Here is a 17,755-nt window from a genome sequence, read left to right as displayed (position 1 = left end):
CTAGTCGTTTTGCATCAAATTGGCTTAAATCAAATCGTGTTCCTTATAAATCAAGTCGACTTCAGGTTGGATCATGGGTCGCTACAGCCATCCTACAAGGCTACAACCAGCAGCCTAGTGGAGACACGGGAATGAATAATTGTCCTTGCATCTGTTTTACTAGTAGTATAATAGAAGAGGTGCAGGTAAAATGATATGAATCTTGAACTTATGTCCTGGAAAAACTAGTGCAGCCAAAAATAGTTGCTAACAATGGCCCAACAATCCAAGATGAGTACCTGCAGATCTTGATTGCTGGCCCCAAAGCAAAACTACAGAACTACTCAGCACAAGGTATTACACTGTTTCATCCATAGTCCATACCATTTAATGCTATAAACTTAGGAAATATGAGTGCCACTTAAATTCTTGAAACATGAGAATTTAGGAGTGGTATGAGATAAACTTATCTTTAAGCATTTTGGACTTACCTCATATGTATCAAAGCATATATAGCTAAGAATTAAGATAGTGATAAGATCTGAGTACATTCATTATTCATATTGAAAATCTTGCTTGAATGACTAGTCGGTCTCAGAACGGACCCGAATGCTGATGAATGTATAATGAGAATGTGTACATCAAGAGCAAGAAACATACTCAACTGTAATCAAAGTTGTGTGGGGCTGAAACAAGCTGTGACCTCAACCTGCAGAATGATCAATATGTACTATAACTTGGGTGTTAAAGAAGTGGTTAAAGCCAATTACAGGACTCTGGTTAGCCACCATCATAGTTCATAAACCATAAGCCAGAATCCATATTAATTAATGTGAAGATCTTATAAACTCAGTATTGGTTAAAGATGTTAACTTGCAGAAGAAACATATGTTCTTTAGGCCTTCATATCCTTCAAAACTTTCATTGTTTCTTATTATTATACAATATTAATGATTTAGTGTTTCATTTTTTAATCTTGGGATGATCATAAATCATTTATGCGGCAAATAAATAATTAGTTTTAGTTGGATAGTTTATGTGCATACAAGGGTCTTTTTATTATTAATATAAATGGATTTCATCAAATATTACCAACTAAGATCTCAGTGCGCACCCGAACGGTAACGGCTGCGGGTTCCTATATTAAAAAAAAATTGACAACAAATTTTAGAGTACTTAGCAATTTTTTAGCGGAAGAGATGATATTTCGAAATTATAAAGTGTGTTGTCAGAATATAGCCTAGTTTTTAAAAAATATTTTTTAAGAATTTTCAGGCTTAAAATTTAATTTATAATGAAAATTCAAATTAAAATTTTTATTCTTTTATAAAATTCAAATTAAATATTAAAGTAAATTCAGGAGAGAATTGTTGTAACAAAAATTCTCGATTTTCATAACAAAATTGATAAAATCTGGACGCTTGCCTGGGATATGTTTCGGCCCAGTTTCTTGTAAATAGTTCAAATTAAAATCTGTCTAAAAGAAGGCCCGATATGCAGACTACAAGACAAGTCCATTAATAAATTTCTGATTGCCGAAAAAGAGGAAAAAAAAAACAAAATAGAGTTATCGTCATCATTCACCAGATTATTTGTGTTCTTGCTGCTCTGTATATTATCCACTACAAGGCTCCTGCAGTCCTACTTCAGATTCTATTTTACTTGTAATTTAAATGTTAATTTGTATATATTTGGCCTACTAAATGGAGCTTTCTTCACCTTTCAAGCCTCTTGCAAACCATCACACTCCTGATTTCTCATTTTCCTCCTCTCTTTCACCTTTTCCACACCAAACCCACTTGAAAAATCCAATATTTAGCAACCCCTCTTCATCAAAATTTCATCTTTTTGCAGTTGCAGTGAACCCCCAAGAACTCCCCCCAAATAGCCCTCAAAGGCTTCTAAGAGAGCTTGCAGAGAGAAAAAAAGTTGTGTCCCCAAAAAGAAAAGTACCCCCTAAAAGATTTATTCTTAGACCCCCACTTGATGATAAAAGATTGGCTGAAAGGTTTCTGAATAGCCCACAATTGTCACTTAAGTCATTCCCTTTGTTGAGTTCTTGTTTGCCCTCGACTCGACTTAACAATGCTGATAAAACTTGGATTGATGAGTACTTACTTGAGGCTAAACAAGCACTTGGGTACCCATTGGAGCCTTCTGATACTTATGGGGATGATAATCCAGCTAAACAATTTGATACTTTGTTGTATTTGGCTTTTCAGCATCCACATTGTGAGAGGACTAATGCGCGGCACATAAGGTCTGCACATTCAAGGTTGGGGTTTTTGGGACAGTATGTGCTTGAATTGGGATTGGCTGAATTTTTCTTGCAGAGGTATCCAAGGGAATCGCCTGGTCCGATGAGGGAACGAGTGTATGCTCTGATTGGGAAGAGATATCTTCCAAAGTGGATTAAAGCTGCTAGCTTGCAGAATTTGGTGTTTCCATTTGATAATATGGATAGGCTAGTCAGGAAAGATCGCGAACCGCCAGTAAAGTAAGTTACAACATTACTATATACTTTACTATACTAGTCATTGCTATTATAATAGGTAATCGCTCAATTGATTTCCAACTCCCTAGATATATGCGCGTGTGTGAGTGAGCTGGAAGCTAAAACTAAACAGTATATAAATTGCAAATTATGGTAGGCAACATTCGTAAATTAAGTAGTTGAAAATGTGGAAAGTTTGCCATTATATCATTGCTGAATGTGATGACGGTTGTGCATCTGGTCATATAGCTAAATACAGGTTTAATGCTTGTCAATTATCACAAAGAATTACTTGACATAAAGAAGAAATATGTGCACCATAAAGAAGCATAAATTGGGCTTTTTTGTTTACCCAGGTTCACATGGCTGATTCATATAGTTGGTTTGGTGTGAATCAGTCAATTACTCTATTTCTATGTGTATGCATTCTTATGAATATATGCAAGGTAGTGCTGCAGTCCAAAAGCTATGTACTTCATGTTATAAACTAGTTCATGAATCTCATGTACACATGATAATGCTGTAAAATGGACTATAAAATATCGACTTTTAAGTTTCAAGTTAGTGCATATGCTTGAGCAGCTTAACAAAAGTATTCTCATAATACTAGTGAACATGTTAGGACTTAAGAGATCAAGTTACTGAGTAGTACACTTGGGTTTAGAAGATATATTTCTGGATGAAAATCTCACCGTTAGCTAACAAAACTATGAGAACATCGGGCTTGTTATGGAGCAGGGGTATAATGACCCTACTTTTGAAAAATGATTACCTATCCATTGAGATAAAAGAAGGAACTGCCTCAATCACAGAACATGAGTGATTGAGGAGATTTTTTTTGTCCCTTTTGAGTTTTGCTGTTGGCTAAGAAGTGTGAACATGCACATGGGTGTAATGGTTTTTACGACACAAGTAAGAAAAACTAATGGATACTTTTATTGTTCAAGTTAATATTGTTCTTCTTTCAGCTGCTTAGGTAATCAGTTTGTATGCTATAGATTTACTAAGCTCTGTAGTATACAGGTACATCACCAAGACTTGCAAGCTACATTTCTGTTCAGTTTGACGAAGCATTGCAATATTACATGTTTTTTTTTTAATCTGATAATACAGTGTTGGATTTGATGAAGCATTTGCTTGATGTTAGTTATACCTTTGCATAACATGTATTATTATTAGCTGGAAAAACTCTATGACCTGTCACTCAAACAAATTTGCTTTTTTGTGGACAGATCTGTATTCTGGGCTTTATTTGGGGCTGTATATTTGTGTTTTGGTATGCCGGAAGTTTACCGTGTTCTGTTCGAAGTATTTGGAATGGATCCTGAAGATGAAGAGTGCCAGCCTAAATTAAGGAGACAACTTGAAGATGTTGACTACGTCTCTGTAGAATTTGAAGCAAAAAAAATTAGTTGGCAAGATGTTGCTGCATACAAGGCAAGGTCTTCACTTAATGCTCACTTTGTAAATATGGCTTCCTATTCTCTTATCTAATAGAATCAGATCAATATGCATTCACTCTGTAGAAGATGATGTCAGGAATGGCACCTCAAGTGCTCGTTAGTATAAATGTGTATGGCTGATAGTATTGCTCTTTTAACTGTTAAGTAGCATAAGGGTAATTGAGTCATTTCTGAGTTGCTTTTTAGTTTTTACTTGAGTTTCTCTTGAGCGCGACCCTTATAAATAGTTGTAATGGGCGCAATTCAGATTATGCATGATGAATATATGAAAATGGAAGTTATTCCATCAAACCTCTCTTATCTCTACAGTTTCTCTCTCTAGAAACTAACTTCTGCCCTCATCTCTCTAATTAGTGATTTCTACCTGTCCTCAGCCATATCTGTCTGTTACATTCTATTTCTGCAACTGTTCTTACTTATGCCCATAGAAAACTACAAAACATTCAGAAAACTATTCAGGAACCTCCAGGTCCTGACAGATGAGCTGTCACCAGTCACCAAACTTAATTACAAACCATAAAGCAGTCACCGGAACTTCTCGCTCCCACAAGATTCTTTTTAATATTCTGTTAGATTAATATAATATATGTTTTGAAGTTGATAAAATCTGTGAAGCATTTTGTTTAATTTAAAACTGCATTGATGAAATATTCATGCAAATAACCTTCTTTGTCTAGCATAATACTGGATCACACGTCGCAAGGACCGAATCTATTTTAGTTGTTTAATTTCTGCATGAGGATTAATAATGGGTAAAAGCCTTCCCCTCTTGAATTTCCCACACCTGTTACATTCTTCATGCTAGATATAATATATTTTACTATATCATATATCCATATGTACTGCCCACTACTGTGTTCACCTCTTAAATCATAATACAACAGCTATCTACATTCTGATTTTTGCTTAAGTAATCTTATATTCATAGTTTTAAGAGCCTTTTCATCTAAAAGTCTGAGCTAGTTAGCGGAGTTTGCACCTGAATATGGTGAAAGTTAGTTTTGCAGCAGCCTTAATTTATACGTTCATTTTGTTTAACATGTAGCACAGCCACCTGAAGATGCTCTTTTCGCACACCCAAGGCTTTTTCGGGCATGTGTTCCACCAGGAATGCATAGATTTCGAGGAAATATATGGGATTATGATAGCCGACCCCATGTTATGGAAAAACTGGGCTATCCTCTTGCAATGAAGGATAGAATTCCAGAAATTACAGAAGCCAGAAACATTGAACTTGGACTTGGATTACAGGTAACTGTTCCATGACCTCTCTTAAGTCTTCTTTGTCATATATATATTTGATTTCCCCAGCTGGTGGTAGAAATTATGTGTGCATATTTTTTGCATTATTACATGGTGAAGGCTCTCAAACTACACATACGTTAATTAGAGGCAAGGAAACTAGGGATTGAAAATAATAAACTTGGAAAAGTCGATTAAGTTGACATATGATCTGCCACGGTTGTGTAACAACGTAATCAAATTCTCGATTTGTATAAAATTATAAAATGAATATGATGGTATGAAAATATGGCTTTGCTTATGGAGTTACGGTCCAATGACATTTTAGGTCTTTGACCATGCCAAGTTTTTGCTAGATCAAGCTCGTTTTCTTATAAATAATGTCTCAAGTTTGTGCTCCTCTCCCAAGTGTATGTCCCTTGTATAAGCAACAACTGCAAAAATAAAAGTATGTTGGGCGCACTATATTATCACATTTAGTATTTTGGCCCATCACAGTTTTTGCCATTTGCATAAAAGGCTAATTCCTACAATTTTTCATTGTCAGTCATGCTATGTCCGAGTCGCTCACATTTAATGTCTGAGTGCATGCTATGTATATCTTTTGAAGCTTCTATGTATATCATTTACTCTGTCAAGTTCGTAATTAATAGCTTGAACTCCCAAACCACTTCATATTCCTAATACTTAAATCTTGTTTAATAGCATACACATATTCTTTAAAAATATGTATCCACTTGTAACTTCAATGTGGATTCTGTGTGAAATTTTAGTGGTCTTTGTGTGGTTATATAATGTTTAATCCTTCCAATATTTCATTTGCAGTTGTCTTTCTTGCACCCATCAAAGCACAAGTTTGAGCATCCGCGCTTCTGCTATGAGCGACTTGAATATGTTGGCCAAAAAATCCAGGTATGAACTTCTATGCATGCACCTAATTAAAAGGTTATCTCTTCTCAATTCAAAGAAGACAGTTTGGATTGAGACGAGAACTAATAGTTCCTGTAGAAGAGGAAGATTCAGCAAAGTAATTTAGACCATGTGGCTTTCAAGTCATTTTGCAAACATGCTCATACATCATTGTGCAGGATCTTGTTATGGCTGAAAGGTTGCTCATGAAGCATCTGGATGCCCCAGGGAGATGGTTACAGGAAAGACATAGGCGTCTTCTTATGAACAAGTTCTGTGGAAAGTATTTGAGGGAAAAAAATCTTCACCGCTTTATAATTTACAGCGATGAGGTCCAAGACTCTTATGAGCACAACCGCAGACTTAGAAATCCAGCCACGACTTCTGTTCAACAAGCAATTCATGGTCTCTCATACACTATATATGGAAAACCGGATGTTAGGCGCTTAATGTTTGAGGTTTTTGACTTTGAGCAAATCCAACCCAAAGCTATTATTTGAGGTTCTTCCAGCTTCCTATTATATACAAATCATGTCAACATTAGCTATTTGAGGGGCTTGGTAGTTGATTCTTATCCGATGTTTGTGTGCACAGTGTCACAATAGCACTTCTCGCAGATTCTTGGACACTTGACTGATGCAACTTGAAAGTAAGGAGAATATGCATTTATGTATGTTTTGTGAAACAATATGCAAAGTTGTTAAAGTAGAATGATATATAGTTGAACAACATTAGTGATGCAACAGTTAGAAGTCAAAATTATGTTTAGAATCTTTTTAAACGTTCAGATGTGCAAATTTTATTGATGTATATAAAGTGAATACATATTTGGGGACAGAGGAGTTTTTCATTGTTAGAATGAGTAACTATTATTCCGGCAACTGGTGTTGTTAACAAGCGTTTGAGCCCAAACAAACACCACAGGTTGTTGCAGAGCTAGCAGTCTAGCTAGGGTCCTAAACATACGACAGTTTAATAAGTGGCTTGTAGAAAACGCTGGAGCAGATGTTCTTCAAGGCATCAGCAACACCAAAGGGAGTGAATTGTACACTATATGACCAGCTTCTGAAGAGTAGGCTACCACTTGGTGCGATTTTCAAAGAGAAATTCACACTTTCTGTCATTGTTTCTCCTTGCACTAATCTGCGAAACTGTACCATCAATGATCATGCACTGCAAAACTCTAGCAAAATTTGCGTCATCAACTCCAAGATGCGAAGGGCTGAGGCTGAACAAGCTTCAAATCAAACCATCAGCGTTGAGTTCCAAGAAGGAATGATTGGAATGATTAAAGGCCTTCAAGTGAGTGGGATCAGTCATGTTAGTGCAACAGCCTCGAGTATAATACAAACACAAAGAGCTGCTTGCTATTGTTGTTTAACAAACACAAATAAGAAGAGCCTTGTTTTGTTTGATAGATAAGTCACCGGAGGGGTTCATATAGTAGAAACAAAGCCTAGTTGATTTTGAAGTATTTTAAATAATTTTTTAAAAATAATTAAGAAGTATTAGTATTTTAATATATTATTGAGATGAAATAATATATGGTGCTGATTGTTGGGTGATCTTAAAAAATTAAAATAAGATACTAACATTAAGTTGACACAAGATTAAACTTTCAAAATTAATCCAACTCATAAAATCAAAAAATAATTATAACTATTAAAAATATCCTAACACATATGATGAATGTTATTTATGCACATATGAAATTATAAAATATATATTATTTGACATGTGAAGAAGTGATTAGAATTTATTTTTTTATCATTTATATTATCCAAAATTAATAATAAGCCACATAATAATTTACTAAATTCTTTTGTACAATAATAGTATTTCTACTATCGATAAACAACTAATCTCTTTTAAAAAAACAAAAAAAGAAATGAAATAAGAAAAGAATAAAATAAAAAGGAAAAGGGGGAGTGAATGTGGCGGTGGGAGCAGATTGTAGATGCCCTCTTTCTCCACCGTAGCGTGTCTATCTTGTTGGCGTTGTTGATCGTATTATTGTTATTGCAGCCTCCTCCTCTCATCTCTGCTTTCCCATCCAACGGCTCAGATTCAGATTCAGATTCATCTGAGATCTGCCCCGATTCAGGCCCTTGCAACAATTTCGATTCTTTCGTCATGTCCAAAGCCCGAGTCTACACCGATATCAATGTTGTTCGCCCCAGGGAATATTGGGACTATGAATCCCTCGCTGTTCAGTGGGGGTAATCTCGACATCTCTTTCGATTTGATTCTATCGTAATTGGCTTTATCATAATTAGATTCATTGATTTCGCGATTAGATTTTGTATTTAATGGCTTTTGTTTTAATACACATGTGTTATCGTTTATTCAATTTTTACTGAAATTTGAGCTAGAGTAGCTATAGAGAGCAACCGATGGAGAGGAGAATATCATGTTTGATATTTTCTGAATCAGTCGGAAACCAGTGCAGACCTAGTGATGCTGGCTCGTGGGAGTATATAGCATGAAAATTAACACATACTACATACTTATGGTGTTTGTAGATAGTATCTTCATTGGTCTTTATAGGAAGCAATATTTTAATTGCACCAATAAAATGTATGACAGATGCTATACACAATTGAAGTCAAATTTGCGTCACATGGTAATTAGGCACTTCAGGTTTGTATGGCTTTAACTTTGTTATTATTTTTTTCCAGTGATCAAGATGATTATGAGGTTGTTCGCAAAGTTGGAAGAGGAAAATACAGTGAAGTGTTTGAAGGGATCAATGTCAACAATAGCGAGCGATGCATTATTAAGATTTTGAAACCCGTGAAGAAAAAGAAGGTATAATATTTCATTCTTATTCTAATTCCGTTCTTGATGGTCGAAGTAGTTTTGTTGGGAAGAAACGACATGAAATTAAATGAATCTATTACTATAAATCCAAAATGATTTTTAAAAATCTATGTAATTTTAATGAAGCGCTTAAATAATAACAACTAATGCTCTTGATCATTAATGATGCATTAATTACTTTGCCTGAGTTGTTCACCTCACCTTTTGAGGATGACTTATAATCCTTGAACAAGGCCTCACATGATGTGGAGATGAACTTCTGGAAATATAACATGCATATCTGAGTGTATATTTTACTCCAGGAAATTATTCAGTGATGATGAGAACTGAAGGGGTACACTTTAATTTTAGGGGATTTGAAAGCCGTATAACATTTCGAAAATTTTATGTTTACCCATCGACTTCTGAAGCATGATCAAGCATATTTTGGTTGCTATCAAGCTCATCATTTACAATATGTCCTCCAGAATCCTTTAAAATATGCCCTCATTATCAATATAAATTGCTTTACTGTGCATCCTTCTTTGGAGTAAGTGCCTAAATTTTGCTTAGTGTTGCACTGTTTTCAACCCCACAATGATTTCAAGCATAATTTTAAATTCAAATTAATATTCTTATTATACTATTGACATTGTTAAGATACTTAAAAAAATCCGGACCATACAGAGACAATGATAGCAAATCCATAATAAAATAATGTTGTTTCTTAGTGCTGGATACTTCAATCTTGAAACATTGTTTGTAGATTTGAGACTTGGCAACAACGATTAATGCTGTACATGTTGAGTGTTGATTTGGTAACGAGTTTCACAAATGGGTGACACTAGAAAATGGGGTACAAAGAAGATTTGGTAACTGGTGCTTTAAATTTTAAAATTTGAATGATTTGAGAGATGAAGGATTTTAGTTCTAATATAATATTTTATTTGTTATATTAAAAGGACAGTAGATTTTCTGACAACAATAAGAACTGACATGACTTTTTTTTTTTTTAATTAGTATTAAGAAAGGATGTTAAGTTTCAGTTTCCAACTACATCAAATAGGGCTCATCATTGATTTCTTCCATTGATCTACAGGGCTCTGGTCAGTCACTTTTCTAGGCGGGGATCTATAAGTGGAAATTGATATTTATTTATTATTAAGAAAAAGATGAAGGGTCCGATCTTTAAGGGCTAATGTAAAGATAAGATGAAATTTGAAGATGTTTTTTGTTTGATAATTAATCAACTGAAAATTGAGAATAATTTTACATTAATATAGCTTGTGAAATTATTATTATCATTATTATTTTATAACAGTCATTTACTAATCGAAATATATCTTTAATTAAAATATAATAAACAATAAATAGTAAGAAACATATGTCTCACAAAGTGTTAGACTTAAACATTAAAACAAACTAATACATATGTTAAAATAAATTAGAGAATTTCAAAATAAAAACTTGAGATATTCATGCATCACACAAGATATAAGCTTAGTATTAATTTGTTACAATTTATATCCCTGAATAATAAATCTAATATGTACCAAGTAATTTTTTGAATCCTTCGTGTGCATATGGATGACGAGCTGAATTCATTTTTTAAACAGTTGACTGGGATTTACAGCTGTAGCTAGCATCAGTATTTAGTCTAATATGTTGCAAGATTTATGAGCTTCAGGAACCATGTTAACCATTTTCTGGTCCTTGCTAGTGCCATATCGTAAACAAGCACATTGATGTACTTATCGTATTGTATTTTGTTTTTCAGGATATGAAAATATTCCTACCTGGTTTTACAATATCTTGACAAATTTGATTTATACGGCCTACAGGCAGATCTATTAATATCTTCATTTTATGAATTATTGCAGATAAAGAGAGAGATTAAAATACTTCAGAACCTTTGTGGGGGACCTAATATTGTCAAATTGCTCGATATAGTGAGAGATCAGCACTCAAAAACTCCTAGCTTGATATTTGAGTATGTGAATAGTACCGATTTTAAAGTTTTGTACCCGACATTGACGGATTACGACATTCGTTATTACATATATGAGCTACTCAAGGTAATTCGAATGCTACAGATTATATGTGATTTGAACTTGACATCTTCTACTGACTTTCATTCTTATTTTTGCACCCTAAGTGGAAACTTCATCTGTATTAGGAAATTTCTGGTCAATTGGTGTTTCTTTTTGTGACTTCTTTTACGTGTGGAACATAAAATAAAAACAGTAAAAGTAAAGATAATTAAGATGATAAAAGAACTAATCTTGTGTTTAGTTGGGTTGAATAAAATTGAAAGGAAAGGAATTATTAAAAAGTAAAATAAATGGAAGGACATGCGATGTATTTCTGTTGTTTTACTCCCTCCGTCCCTTTGGATTCTTAACATTTTTGAGAGAGGGTTTGACATGCATTTTAAGGCTCCAATATTAAATATATCTTCATTAATTATTTTAACTTTTTTCTTCTTCTGAATAAAAATTTAATGTTCAAACTTTTATTCAAAAAAAGAAAATTTCAAAAATAATTTATGGAACTATTTTTGTGTATGTCTTAAAATGCGTGTCAAGCAATGTAAAAAAAGTGTTAACACTCCAAAGGCACGGAGGGATTATATGTTTATGTTTTCATTTCTTTCTTAATTCCATTCTTTTCAATCACCAATTTGAGAAGGAATGTACCATTCTCCATCCTACTCATTCTCTTTGTGCTCCCTCTTTTTTTTGACTCTTGCCTCTTGGTCTCTAACATTCTTTCTTTCCCTTTAATATTGCTCACAAATTTGCCTCCCATCCTCTCCAACCAAAACAAAGCATAAAGTTATATAAATTGTATTGCAAAGTAAAAGGGGTTATTCTTTTTTGAAAAGAAAAAGAGACAAAGCTGTTTTTCCAAATTGTCGAAAGCATCCTATATTGGCTCACTAGAGGCCCGTGTCAATTATTTTTCTATCGTTGTTTGAGGCTATAAAGTTTGTTGCGCCAAGTCAATAACAGGTATTCATTTGCTGAGTCATTAATTGAAATTTGAGTTTACTATTAGCAACTAGAAAATACATGCTATCAGCAACTAAGAAATACATAGAGTTTAATATTCTGGGTCAGGTTAGTTGCACACATTTATACTTTTAATTCTGACTCTTTTTTGGCAATAATACACAGGCTTTAGATTACTGTCATTCACAAGGCATAATGCACAGAGATGTCAAGCCTCACAATGTTATGATAGACCATGAGTTGCGTAAGCTCCGGTTGATAGATTGGGGTCTTGCTGAATTTTATCACCCTGGTAAAGAATATAACGTTCGTGTAGCTTCAAGGTAAATTACTTGCTGGATTGTTAATATTACAATTTATAACTTGATGCCAGCTTCTTTGTTTTAAAAGAATTGATTATGATGTGGTACTGGTTTTCTTTTTAAAAGATAACCCTATTAATTTTTGTAAATCTAAGAATATATTCAAAAGTGGGTCGTTTGGAGCATAAATAATCCTTAAGCATAATGAGTTTTGAAGTTCAAGAGATATTACACATTGTATTTAACAATCTAGATATCTTTTGACAATCTTATTTCAAAGGACTTTGTGTTTGGGCCTTGGGACATAGTCACATTCAAGGCAAAAATAGAATTGTTTTTGTATCTACCCAGCTGATTTTAAACACAAAAGTTTGACTTCAGTCCTTGATGTGAGCATTGTGTAGCTCTTCTTCCAGGAGAATGATTGTCAAGCTCACATTTGTATTTTAGGGAAGAGTGTGTATTTTGTTGTGAATTATTCAGATAAAAATTTTCTTCACAGCATCAAAAGAAATAATGTCCTTGTTAATTTAGGTACTTCAAGGGGCCTGAACTTCTTGTTGATTTGCAAGATTATGATTACTCTTTGGACATGTGGAGCCTAGGCTGCATGTTTGCTGGAATGGTGAGGACATCAAACTTTTGAGTTCAGTTGAGGGTTTTTCTCTCTTGAAAATAAATACGTTGACAAGCTATCTGATGATATCACAATGTTCAACATATGGATTGGTCCTCTATGCAGATATTTCGCAAAGAGCCTTTCTTCTATGGTCATGACAATCACGATCAGCTTGTTAAAATTGCCAGGGTAAGTTACTTTTGGACTCTGATGAACACCTGTATTATTATGTGTATTTTCGTGAATTAAAATTATTGCTTATTGAATAACCATACTGTTGTTACGTCATCTTATTGTATAAGTGCAAGCCATCTCTCCAACTAAGTTTAAGATTGTGTTACTAGCCTTTCCTAAATTTTGGCTCCCTCTACCAGTAAGGTATTATTTAAAGTCTGAATATCACTGAGCTTATCTGCTGGTGGGTGTCGTTGCAGAATATTTTAAACATGTTACAAACGATACAGTAAAAATATATGGAAACAAAATAGAATTAGTGTCTTCTAGTTCATTACAGTTGGATATGTATAGTTTAGAATAATCTGTTGCAGATAACGCTCATTAACTAAATGTGTTGATTCGATTTGTATTTCTATGGACACTTATGTGTTGTCTTGATGTGCAAGGAAATAAGACATGCATAGTTGCATACATTTCTGTAAAGTTAAAGTGGTAGATACCTCCGCTGTCTATTATTCAAATTTCGTCGGTGAAAAACTAGAAGTAGACCAGATAGAGATTTTGACATACCAGTATATCTCCTTGTGTTGGGAATTTGGTTTGACCTTTGAGAAGTTATGCTCTTCCTTTCACTGTATAGCAGTAGAAAACTCTGAATCAAAACATTCTCTAATCTAATGTATGATTGTTGATGCTTTTCATTTTTCTTTTGTAGCATTAACTTTAGAATTTACAACACCATAGTGTTAGGCATGTCTTGAAGTACCTTGTGATGACTGATGATTAACCATCGATTGCTACTGCACTATTGTCGGGTTCAGATATGATTGACATTCAAGCTAAGTTTAAAGAGTTTAGCAGAACATTCGGCAGTTTAGTAGAACATGTGACATCCAAGCTAAACTTGTGCCTCCTTCAATTTTAAGTGTACTGTTAAACTCAAAAGTGTCCTAAAGAAAATGTGAAGGCTTTTTTGCTCATTATTGTTATTATTGCTTCTTTCTTCTTTTTTTTTTTTTGGCTAATTAATTGTGCAGTTATGTGTTTGTTCTATTTCAGTTTCCTCCTTAGGCGTGCTTATAATCTGTAATCTTCCTGAAAACTAATAATTTGATCCCACTATCAGGTGCTTGGAACGGATGAGTTAAACGCTTATCTGAACAAATATCATCTAGAACTTGATCCTCAACTTGATGCTCTTGTTGGGAGGTAGCTTTATATTTTCAAATTTCATTGTTTCTGGAGAAGTTCTGTAGACATATGGAAATGATGCTATATGTTTACTATTCTCTTTAATCTATGATGTATATTATTACAGGCATAGCAGGAAACCCTGGTCCAAATTCATTAATGCAGATAATCAACATCTAGTATCTCCAGAGGTAACATAAACTTGGTGCAAGTGAATTCAGACAAATGCGTGTCTTGTCTCAAAATGTTATGTATTCTTTGGTTGTATTATATTTGCAGGCCATTGATTTTCTTGACAAGCTCCTTCGTTATGATCATCAAGACAGGGTCACCGCAAAAGAAGCAATGGTAATTATAAGTTTTTAAGAATCTTATTCTCTTTTTGTCAAATTAGCTTTTGATGACCTTCACTTCTTCTTCATCCTCTCCTTTGGAAATGGAAATAAAATTGTGTTCATATTTAAATCTAAAAGATCTTCCTTTAGTTCAACAATTATCAAGAATATCCAAAATGAACTAAACATATTACTGCTACTTCCTCGCATTAGAATAAATGAATTCCTCTGGTTTGTAGAAATTTATTTGTTTTGTAGTATGCATGAAGAAAATTTTGTCTTAAGCTTGTGTTATTTTATGTTAGCTATATACTTATATGTAGCCTGACTTTTTTACGCAAAATTTTGTTCCAGTCGCAAACATTTATCACTTCACAACTCTACAGGTTTTATAATGATTTAATGATCACTTAACAGAATGAGCTTGTAGAATGTTGTTTACTTCAAATAAGTTTTATGCTGCAGAGTTACTCAGATTTTTTTAGCTGGCTGGTCAGAAGCTGCTCGTACTATTGATTTAGAACTTCCTACGTGATACTTGTATAAAAATACAGTAAAGTTGGCTCAAGTGGAAAAAACCTCGTCAATTATTTGTACATTTTTGAAAGATATTAGGCTATTTGCAACAGAAAGATAGGACTGAAGGTTAAAAAAAAAGTTAAATTTAAAAAAAAGATTCCAAATGCAATATTGTATGCTGTTGCAGATGAAATTATACGTTTTATTATTCTCTATTTCGTTGTGCTTATGTTTTATTGTAAATAGGGTCATCCATATTTCTTGCAAGTGAGGGCAGCAGAGAGCAGCAGGATGAGAACACAGTAGTTTGTATCTCTTAAAGCATGGTTTACATGTATGTAACATTTGTAACCTTATCTTCAACTGAATGTCCTAGTGAATTTTTATCAATGCACAATATCGATGTAAAAGAATTTGTTGGTTTATGACTTGTGCAATGTGCTATAAGACAATAGCGGGAGCATACAGGCATAATGATGTATCACCAGTGCAAGTAGTGCTATGTGTTACAAGACAATTATATTATGATGATAATAGTAAGTTCCAAATTTATGTAAGATTGGCATTTTAGAGTCTCATTCCTAGTGCTATCACGAAGCCTGGCCTTTTCAAGCAAAGAAGCATCAAATAATTTGATCCACTGCAGTTATTGTTAAACCCTGAGATGTCAGTCCTCTCTTCCCACCTGTTTACTATTGTACCATCTACCATGTCATGAACTGTGTCTGGTGGATATTTGGCTGAAAGACATGAAACTGGTGCGTGCCGAGCCCGTCTCCCAACATAAACCATTGAGGGAGTACCATATTATAAAATAGATTTTGTCGTTTGTGTGATTTCATACCGACCAAAGGAGTTTAGTCAGGATCATTCATACTTATATACTACTGTAGTACTGTATATAGTGGGATTTTATATAGTGGGATAGTCCGTATTTATCTGTTTGTCCGGCCAGCACTGGCACTGTTGTGTTGAGGATCCTCATGCGACCTTGAAATAAACATGTCAAAATGAGGATTGAGGCGTCGCTAAACAAAATTTTATTCTGTATTTTGAGAATTTTGCGTGATTCAAAATAATTTAATCAACCGACTTATACGATCGGACGCCAATTTTCACCTGCTTTCGCCACGAGCAAGTGAAACCAATCCAGACCCAATATGAACAGAAAAACTAACGAAATCTTTTATTTTCAAAGGTCAAATATATTCTTTTGATTCGAGTCCCAGCAATTTTCGAATAATCGGTGAAAAATTTGTTAATTTATATTTTATCCGCTGGTCACGTATCATATTTGTTGCGGTTAGCAACACAACTCAAGTACGAAGAGGCAAGAATTTGTGGAGGTGAGATATTTCACGAGAAAGGGAAAAAAGAAGCAAGCTAGGGAACGTGAAAGCAGGGGATGGCATGCAATTGGCGGTCCATAATGTGGCAAGGGACGTAAAGATAAAGCAAAGGGGAATGAAACAAAAGTTAACGCCAACATCTTTACTGTGTCTTAAATCATCACAAGCTTTCTATGACACTCACATATATCATAAATGTGTTTGTTCTATTTATGACATTGTATTTACGATGCCCTATCAGTCATCTCACACCGACTGCAGGTACGAGATACTCCCTCCATCCCAAATTAGATGGCCCCGTTGACTTTGGGCACACAATTTAAGGTTCATTGACCGCATAGATACGTGACTTATTTTTAAAATTTTATTTTTGCAAATTAAAATTAATATATGAAATTTTCATTTATAAAAGAAAAAATAAAAAAATAAATTTCGGAAGTAGACGGTTAATGCACCTAAAGTTACGTGTACAAAGTCAACGGGGACATCTAATTTGGGATGGAGGTAGTATTTCAATTTTCCTGTGATCGTTCGGCTCTAAATGAATCGAGTTGAATATAATTTTGAATTTAAATTCGAAAATTAATTTATGTTACATTCTCGGCGAGCAAGAATGTCAACAATATTGATTACTGGTTTCAAAAAAAAAAAAAACAATATTGATTACCAGACTCGTATTCAATTTATATTATGAAGATTTGCGTTGAACATTTGAATTTAAAGAGCACGGCAAAATGTATTTTTACTACTGTGGGCAGTGGGCACTGGTGAAAGTAACCTTTTACGCATGAGGTAGATTAACATGCAAGCTGGGTCCAGTGTTAATTGTGATAGAGTGAAAGTTATTGCAATTTTTACACAGTTGCGTCACAAGTATCCGATGAATCTTTTTGTGCTAGATTCTAGGAGGTAAGAACCGAGGTGCAAGAGTACCCCATGTTTGCGCACCCTCCATCCCGTGTAATCCCGGTTACTCTCGATCTCGCAGGTCTATTTTCAATACAAATTTAATAATTGATTTTAGCCAAGAGGCTGTGAGGAGGAAATAAAGCCATTATGTATAATCATGTGTCGACAGGAGTGACAATTTCGGATAACGGGTCGTGTTCGTGTCAGCACTCGGGTCGATTTCGGATCAAGCTAAAATCACTTAAAATTGAAGTTATTAGAAATAAAATTCTAATTTCGGGTCATTTCGGGTCAATCGGGTGATTCTCGGGTCACTTTCGGATTTCTGTCTCAGTAAATCGGGTTTCGGGTCGTGTCTGATATTGCCACACCTGTTTGACACAGAATATAACCAAGAGGAGAGGCCGGTGGTAGACACGCGGGATAAGAATTTAAGATAAAGTCCTGGACTGTCTAA

The 17,755-nt window shown here is 34.3% G+C and overlaps 2 protein-coding genes across 4 annotated transcripts; both read left to right on the top strand.

Annotated features, from left to right (window-relative positions):
• Positions 1-1,529: 1,529 nt before the first annotated feature.
• Positions 1,530-6,924, top strand: LOC108224437 (ribonuclease III domain-containing protein RNC1, chloroplastic-like). 3 transcript variants are annotated; one of them, XM_064080311.1, is made up of 6 exons: positions 1,530-2,476; positions 3,706-3,910; positions 4,987-5,187; positions 6,004-6,090; positions 6,267-6,588; positions 6,682-6,924. In XM_064080311.1, the coding sequence occupies exons 1-5, from the start codon at positions 1,683-1,685 to the stop codon at positions 6,585-6,587; spliced, it is 1,608 nt and encodes a 535-aa protein (XP_063936381.1). In that variant the 5' UTR covers positions 1,530-1,682; the 3' UTR covers position 6,588; positions 6,682-6,924. The 3 variants fall into 3 exon arrangements, with proteins under 3 accessions (XP_063936381.1, XP_017254556.1, XP_017254557.1); XM_017399067.2 differs by having other exon boundaries at positions 6,678-6,924; XM_017399068.2 differs by lacking the exon at positions 1,530-2,476 and having other exon boundaries at positions 3,775-3,915; positions 6,267-6,924.
• Positions 6,925-7,982: 1,058 nt separating this feature from the next.
• On the top strand, positions 7,983-15,465 carry LOC108228048 (casein kinase II subunit alpha-2). The gene is made up of 10 exons (XM_017403518.2): positions 7,983-8,306; positions 8,766-8,895; positions 10,767-10,961; positions 12,063-12,220; positions 12,734-12,824; positions 12,942-13,007; positions 14,122-14,204; positions 14,314-14,377; positions 14,466-14,534; positions 15,287-15,465. Exons 1-10 carry the CDS (start codon positions 8,020-8,022, stop codon positions 15,344-15,346), a joined length of 1,203 nt encoding a protein of 400 aa, XP_017259007.1. The 5' UTR covers positions 7,983-8,019; the 3' UTR covers positions 15,347-15,465.
• The last annotated feature ends 2,290 nt before the right edge of the window (positions 15,466-17,755 follow it).

The sequence above is a fragment of the Daucus carota genome, chromosome 6 (assembly GCF_001625215.2).
Source record: "Daucus carota subsp. sativus chromosome 6, DH1 v3.0, whole genome shotgun sequence".
In the NCBI taxonomy this organism is placed as follows: domain Eukaryota; kingdom Viridiplantae; phylum Streptophyta; class Magnoliopsida; order Apiales; family Apiaceae; genus Daucus; species Daucus carota.
Note: the sequence above shows the minus strand (reverse complement) of the source record. Positions and strands in the feature narration are given on the sequence as shown.